General features: G+C 35.2%; 1 protein-coding gene across 1 annotated transcript in view; it reads right to left on the reverse strand.

The window, feature by feature from the left end:
• Positions 1–8,334, reverse strand: part of LOC107589407 (UV radiation resistance-associated gene protein-like) — a 127,368-nt gene that overhangs the window by 44,908 nt on the left and 74,126 nt on the right. Inside the window, exon 13 of the mRNA XM_016277833.1 lies at positions 5,367–5,442. Coding sequence (XP_016133319.1) covers positions 5,367–5,442 — 76 coding nt within the window. The remainder of the gene's footprint in view (positions 1–5,366; positions 5,443–8,334) is intronic.

An 8,334-nucleotide genomic window follows, 5' to 3' on the forward strand; every position in this document is an offset into this window, starting at 1 on the left:
TAGGGTTAAGATATTTAACATTCTTTTTTTTTTTTTTTTACCAATTATCCAAATAATGTTTAGTCCTAGAAAGCTATTATTATCAGAACACGCGAGCATAACATAGCGGTTAGCAGATCAATGCATTTTGCTGTTCCGATTCGCATGAACGGTAAGTTATACGAGTGGAGCGACTGAGCGGAGCGCACACGCATATAGCGGGATAATACGCAGAGCGTCACACCACGTGAAAGTGAAACCTGAGCGGTGAACTAATTTTCGGCAGCCGAAATTTCGGTGCATCTCTAATTATTGGCGACATCAGAAATGGATATTATATAATAGACGCTTTTTTAACATTTTAGCAATTTAAAAATATAAAAAAATTATTTTTTACACGGCACCCCTGCTCTCGACAGATGGCACCCGGTTGGGAAACACTGGTCTAGAGTGTACTGCCAGTGTAGCAATTTTAGAAACACAGCTCACAGAGAAGTCATTTTTAATCCAATCAGCTTTCTCTCTATATGACATGTTGTAAAATCTACACTGGTAAATCTTTATAAATTACTGATCATATAGATTTTTTTGGCAAAAAAAATAAAAGAATAATAATAATAATAATGTGACATCAATCCTCCTGGACAATAGTATAGGACCTCCTACTCACCTATCAATCATTGCATTAAAACACAATTTTTTAAATTTTTAACACTTAAAGTGTTAAAAAGTGTAAAGTGTTTCATTGCCAGATAATGTTTTATAACCAAGAACATCAACCATTTGGTTGAGATATCCCATTAATATCTTCAGTAAAGGGAAAAAACAAAAAAATAAGTGTTTAAGAAGTATTATCATCACGAATGAAAAAAAGCTACACGAAAATATTTTTGTCAATTGAAATAAAAATAAAAACTAACACAACTATGAAAAACTAAAATACACGAATTAATAAATATATATAAAAGGGACTACAAATTAAAAAAAAGAAAAAGAAAGAAACTGAAATTATGTAATCATTCATCATCATTTGTTTCTCTAAAATAAAAATCAAAATGAAAATTACAGATCTCTCCATTCTTTGTAAGTGGGAAAACTTGAAAAATAGGCAGTGTATCAAATACTTATTTGCCCCACTGTATATATATATGAATGATACATCAGGCTTCTGAAGAACATTTATTTGTGCATCTCTCAATCATTACTGCATTGCATTATAAGTTGTGATCATAAAACTAAGCATTAAAATATCATCTTACTAAGACATATTATTGGGAAATATAGAGTGGAATTCCGTCACCAAAACCTATGGCAAAAATTTTTTTTGTTGGCAAGCTTTATTCCCCATGACTAAAACGAAATCAACAAGGTCAATGAATGATAATGGTGACTGTATCAACATGCAATATCGTTGACAACAAAAGTTGAGACTAAAATGTATTTTAGAAAATAAAAACTATACCAAAATCTCTTTTTATTTTCGTTGAAAAAAAGGAGACAAAATATTATTGCCGACTGATGTATGTGCCTCTACTATGCAAGCTTTCATGTATGCGGTTGCCAGATATCAAGAGTTCAAATCCTTAAATCAGAGTGTCTCTGTTAGAAGGATATGTTTTTTGCCTGGTGTTTTGCTTCATTTTTGCAATCTGGCAACCATGTGCATGCACTTGCTCTTCATTACAGAGGTGCCGACAATGATCTGAAAACACTGACAAACAAGTAAGCTGGAGTTTAGCGATCTTCATGTGAGATGTTCGGCTTAAATGAAAGTGTCTTTCAGCCTGTCTGTGTTCTGTCATGAGATCTTGACTATATCGTTTGCGATTATGGTTGCTGAATAAATGCACTTACTCAACCACTGTTGTTTTAATAGAGAAAATTGTTGCCATTTGGAATTGTTGCACTTGCTAGGAAGAATTTCACTGAATTATAGTATTTTTTGTTTGTTTTTACCAGTTTTCATTATGTAGACAGAGAGAGTGCATATCTAAGACTTTGATATTAATTTATATATTAAGTAGCTTATAATAAATCAGTACAAGATGGGCTAAAATAAACCAAGTGAGAGCACATTCTATTGATTTGTGCTTTATTGGTGGAAGTGCAATACTTGAAATGGAAAAATTAATTTCTCAAAATGAAAACAATCATTGCAATTCTAATTTTAAGCAAAAATATATGTTTTTATTAATTTAATCTTTATACTGGTTTTCATTGACTAAAGGACTAAAATGCTCAGACATTTAGTCAAATAAAACTTGACTAAACAAAAACTGGCAACAGCTGTATTTTATGTAAGTAGACAACTATACGCACATTTTTTACAAATATTTTGCCTAAAAGTTAAAAAACTGAAATTTAGTTTTCCCATCCCACTGCCTTGTGTCTCATGTTTTTAAACATAAACATGTACCGTGTGAATGGCCCCTTAATATGCGTTCATAAAGGATGCATTCTTACATTAAAAACTCTCAAAATCAGTTTATTTCGTTCAACCAGAATCTTTAAAATGCAATGCTGTTTGTCTGACAATAAATTACTAAAAAGTAGTACTTACAGTATGCAAAAATGCTTAAATAGTACAAAAGATATTCAACAAACCCAAAAATATTGCACAAAACTAAAAATGTATTGTTGTTAAAATGCATTGTTGATGGTTGTGAATTTGTTATAAAAGCTCAGCTTTGATGGCTACAGCAGCAGTGCTTTGAAGGGGATAGATTTAAAGACTTAACATCTCTTAACATCAAGTTTAAGCGTGCTGACAGTCTCACAGCACGCTAAAACACAGCACGTTGTCAGCACACTAAAAACATCTAAAAATGATTCCTTTTAAAGCAAAAATGAAAATAAAAGCAACTAGTTGTCCATTCTGACTCATCCCTTGTTGCAATAGTGCAAACGACAAAGAAAAACAAACAAAAATAAAAAAGCCTTGGAAAAGTTATCACTATGTTCTCAACTCATCTATCAAAGACAAAAGTGCCCAGGCGAAACCCCACTGGCCACCTGACATTCTTCTCCCTTCCTCCCATGACACGAGGACTACATAAAAACAACATCCAGTCAGCGCGCTGCTTCAAAGCAACTAAAACACCCCTCCTTTCTTTCTCCCTCCTGCCTGCTTGGATCGTTTTCAAACACACACAATTTAATAAAAGATAGACGTTTAATCTCCTCCATTCCAGAACAAGAGCACCGCTGTGAAATCTGATCTCTGCTTAGTCTCAGCAGCCGGACACAGAGAGCCACCGTGGCTACGGCTAACGAACGGAACGCATTAAAGACGAGAGGATCGGATGGAAAAAAAGAGCGATGGAGGCTCAGACCACAAAAACAAAATAACAAACAAGATTTCACTTGCAAGTTTTTCACAAATCATATTAGGTAGGAAAAGCCAAGGTCAATTTTATAATATTCAGGGGTCGGCGAAGCAGCTTAGTCTTATTTGGATTAGCGAAGAGCGTATCGGGAAAGATGCGGAACGGAATACGTACAGCGGGCCTTGCCGTTGGGATCGAAATGGCTAAAAGAAGAGGAAATTACAAGTAGCGTGACTCAAGGGAAACGCGTCATGCATTCTCCGGACAGTTCCTCTTTCAAAAACTGGAACACATGTGCGAACGGACACAGAGGCTCAAACATGAAATGAGTTACAGCTCATCTGTTTTGCTACGTAGCCATGTTAACTAACATTAAAATCCCAATCGGTAGAGTTCAACCGACTCAAATGTTTCAAAATGTTGAGTTCACTGAGCTCATATGGATCGTCTTGACTCCGGGTGAGAGGCTTCATAAACAATGAGCTTAAAAACCGCTCGAACGCGGTCAACATACCGAGATAAGCTCCATTAACTTGCCCTACAGAGAAACACTGACAAGGTTAATGAAGATTTCTGGCAAAGGTGCAAAGCATTACATTCGTTCTGATTAAGCGGACGTGGAATGGATATGGTGGACGACAGGCAGGATGAAGAACAAGCTGTGGAGGGCATCTCGCAGTCAGACTACAAATGGAGGCATAGATCAAACATGACAGATATATAAGTTTTCCCCTCAGAGTTGGCTAAGCTTACATATCACTTCATAGCATGCACACAGCTACGTTTTTGTTCTTGCCGCTCGCGTGGGTCAGAGATGGAGCGATTTGGTCGACCTCCTTGCAGTCTATTCTGTATTTTTCATCTCCTCTTTATGTTGGGGCAACAGCTGGAGCGCAGGAGGCTTGGATTCCACTCCCAGAGTCACGGAGGCGTGTTAATATTGCACTTAACCAGGCAAACTGATTAAATTCAAGCTGTATAATTGTGACCAAAGCTGAACATTGAAATTGGATTTGAGCTATGGCTCAAGAGAGTCATTTTGTATGACGTTAATGCAAGTGATTCCACAAAGTACTGTCAACAGTTCTATAACTTCAGCTGTGGAAACGTAGAGATCAAAATCTCATCATAGAAGTCTAATTCAGGGCTTTTTCGATCTTTTTAATAGGGCCAACACCAGACATATGATGAGATAACCAATCCTTCTTCACAAATCTACTTTTTTTTTTTAGGATTTAATTTTTAATTTACAATCTAAAATTGTACAATTTTACCATTTTAATTTTTTTAACATTTAAAGACAATTTAAAAACAAATTATTTATATTCAGCAATGATGCCTTAAACTGATCAAAAGTGACAGTAAAGACACTTAAAACGGTTTTCAACATTGATCATATTTCTAGATCACAAAATTAGCGTATTAAAATGATTGTGAAAGATCATGTGACACTGTAAAAACTGGTAAAAAATAAAAATGTTGTATAAATAAATCAAATTTTAAAAAATAACGATCGACAGACAGACAGACAGACAGACAGACAGACAGACCGATAGATAGATATAGATATTTTTAAAAAATTACGCAAACAGCCCTAAAAATACATTTAGCATTTTATTTATTCATTTTTTTCAATTAGAATTTTCTGAGATTTATAGAAGCTACTTGAGGCCTCCATGAAGTTCCCTTACCCCAGTTTGAAGACCCAAGTCTAATTATTGGTCTGTGTTAACAAAAACACCAGGAAGTGCTTTTGTTGCGAGATACAACATGAAAAAAATCCATATTTTGCAAAAATATGGAAGTATTTTTCTTAAAAACCAAAATTAGCGTATTAAAATGATTGTGAAAGATCATGTGACACTGTAAAAACTGGTAAAAAATAAAAATGTCCATTGTATAAATAAATCAAATTTAAAAAAATAACGATCGACAGACAGACAGACCACCTATTAAGTCACTGACTAACTGGGCAACATCCAAACCTGTTTCGGACACACCCCGTGTAATCAGTCAGTGAGCCATCTTGATTTGTACAATGGAACATGCTGAGATTCTTACCTGGGCGATGTTTTTGTTGAGCAAATAGACACCGTATTCAAACTGGAAACGCTCTCCTCTGGGGTAGAGAGGGAACCTGCAAACAAGAGCAGCAAAGAGGCATCATGAGAAAGAGTCTCAGCACTCACCTCTGAACCATTACACATGGTTCCCATTTCAAACACAAAAAGAAGGACATTTTTTATGAGGTTGTAATCAGTTCATAACTTTGCACAGGACAACCTCACACCAAACAACGAAAAACAGCAGGTCATCTGGATAAACAGCTAACCAAAAGACCAAAGTCTGAAACTAATAACTGTATTTACAAACCAACGTTCAGAGTCAGAAATCGTTCAGTGTTTAAGGGTATTTATGTCTTGTGAAGTTAACCGAGCAATGATGATGCCTCAAACGCTTCACAAACTCCACAAGGCAACAGGCTCTTTCTGACGTAAGACATTTCAGCAGATGTTAAGAGACCGCCTGGAGCTCTGGAGCTCTGGTTCTGATCCGCTTCTCAAATGCATGTCTGAAACACAATCTATTATCCATTAAAATCATCACTCTGGCTTGTTTCTTTCGGTCAGTTTTCATTTAAACCACAAGCGTAATCATGATGCAGAAATGGCCGAACGGCACACAATATCAATGTCTACATCAGAGCAACGAATAATGAACTAACCAGTCAAGATTCACAACAGATGAACACGCTGGACTATTATTGTAATTCTGAAGGGTGCACATTGAAGCGTTTACTGAGAATTTAAGACTTCAGAAAAAAGCTTTTATTATTAAAAATTGTGCCAATACAATAGGATATACGTTCTAGAGATCACTGGAAGTCTGTGATGTGGACAACACTCATCTTTAGCTGATCCATTCATCATATTGAAGCAATACATCCATATAAACATTGACCATTAGCCAATAAAATATGAACAAGAACTAAATTTGCACTTCTAAAAAAGAAATATAAGTGCTTGCAATGCACCAAAAGAGTAGCATTAAAGTTCAATAGTGTTAAAGTTATCTTAGATTTATGCTTTGGTTTAATGTCATTAAAATAAAATAAATAAATAAATAAAAATAAAATAAAATAACAAAAAATAAGAATAATAAATAAAAAATTTCATTGACTGAAACAAGAACTAGATCCACAAAGAAATATAAGCGATTGCAAGCCACCAGAATAATAGGATTAAAGTACGATCAGGTTTTAGGGTTTGGTTTTCATTTCATTAAAATAAATAAATAAAAACAAAATAAAATAAAATATTAAAACAAAACAAAATAATAAATAAAATAAAATAGGAACAAGAACTATATTTACATTTCCATAAGAAAATATAAGTGTTTGCCAGTTGCTAAAATAGCATTAAATAGTAATAAAGTTTTATTGTATTAAAATAAAATAAAATGGAAAAACTTGTGTAAAAAAACAGTAATGTAACTGAAGTACCATTGGTTTTAATGCTGACCGTTTTTTAAATGTTTTTTTCAAAGTGGGCATTTCAAGCTTTAATCTTATATCTTTTAAATGCATAAAATTGATCAAAAATATTTATATTATTTTGTATAGCCAATTGTGGAAAAGAACAATAAAAACAGAATATATGAGGAAGATCAACATTATCTATCCAATTGTGTCAGCAGTTTTGTAGCAATGGCCACGTTTCAAAAACACGCAGACCTCCTGAACCAAACATCTTATTACTTTTATTGGAGAACATGGCCTGAAAAACCCAGTTGGAAAGTCCCTCTGAGAAAACTTAGGATGGGAAAGGTTCGACAAACAGACAAAAAGACAACTCGTGAATATTCTGCACCCTCCTCAAAGCAGCTCCAACTAACACCTGACATAACTCCAGTCCCCTAATACCAGACTACGACATTACTGCCCTGTTATTAAGAGCTTACACGGAGGGAGAGAAAGAGCGAGAGAGAGACAGAACAAGAAGAGGACAGAAAAGCCTCCAGCTTAACCACCTGTGATCAACAAAAACATCACCACTTCAACCACAAAGCTCTCCTGACAGCGCTGTCAGGCTTGTTAAAACACCGCGTGTGTGTTTTCAAGACTCCATACCTGAGGAATGCAGTTATGAGAGTCGCACGATTGTGAACGTGCGACGTAGTCATTCATCTTTTATTTTCACAAAACGGCTCAGTAGGAGAGGTCGTGGACTGGAACCGGTCTGGGGTCACACACTTTAGCCTACGGGCGGCAGACAACTACAACCCAGAGGTGTGAGTGATCTTCCGGAAGTTCCTCTGTAATCCGTGAGGCCTTTTTGTCAGTAGCACCTGGAACTCGTGCTTTTAATCGCGGAAGAGTGGAGACAGACCCAGCAATTCCCTCTACTTCCTGTCTTAACAATTCTGTCTCTTATACACATACACTTTCACATACTTCCTGTCCTGTAAGACACAGGGGGGCATAATCTTGAAGCAGGTGCACACCTAAAACCCTCAATGGACTGAACACACACACATTCACACACTTCAGCATGTCATTCATGTCACTTTGAGTGTAAAAGAGCAGAACAAGGTACAGTGTTGCATTGAATTCTTCACAAAAACCTAGTGAGCTTCCTCACTGCCTTCAAAGATGACATCCTAACGACAATAGAAACTCACAAGTGAAAACAGCAATATAGGCAACGCAAGACAAATTACCATAATAAATATATATATAAACAATATAAAACAGTCACTTTTTTTTTTTTTTTTAATTTGCAATACCATAATTTTCCGGAAAATTACTCACACCAAGTCAAAAGCTGCATTGACTTTCAGAAAAATTTAAATAATGTAAATATTGTTATATGATTACATAACATTATTTACATATAAAAAATAATATTGCCTTTTGAATACCAGTAAACAAAGCAAAATGTTTACAATAATTATAAACTCTATAAAAGTGTATTTTAGTTCCCCCTAAGGATCCAGAACAGAACAGGGAAAAACAATAAGTATAAAACTA

The sequence above is a fragment of the Sinocyclocheilus grahami genome, unplaced genomic scaffold (genome assembly GCF_001515645.1).
Source record: "Sinocyclocheilus grahami isolate Dianchi unplaced genomic scaffold, SAMN03320097.WGS_v1.1 scaffold7.1, whole genome shotgun sequence".
NCBI classification, from domain to species: Eukaryota; Metazoa; Chordata; class Actinopteri; order Cypriniformes; family Cyprinidae; genus Sinocyclocheilus; species Sinocyclocheilus grahami.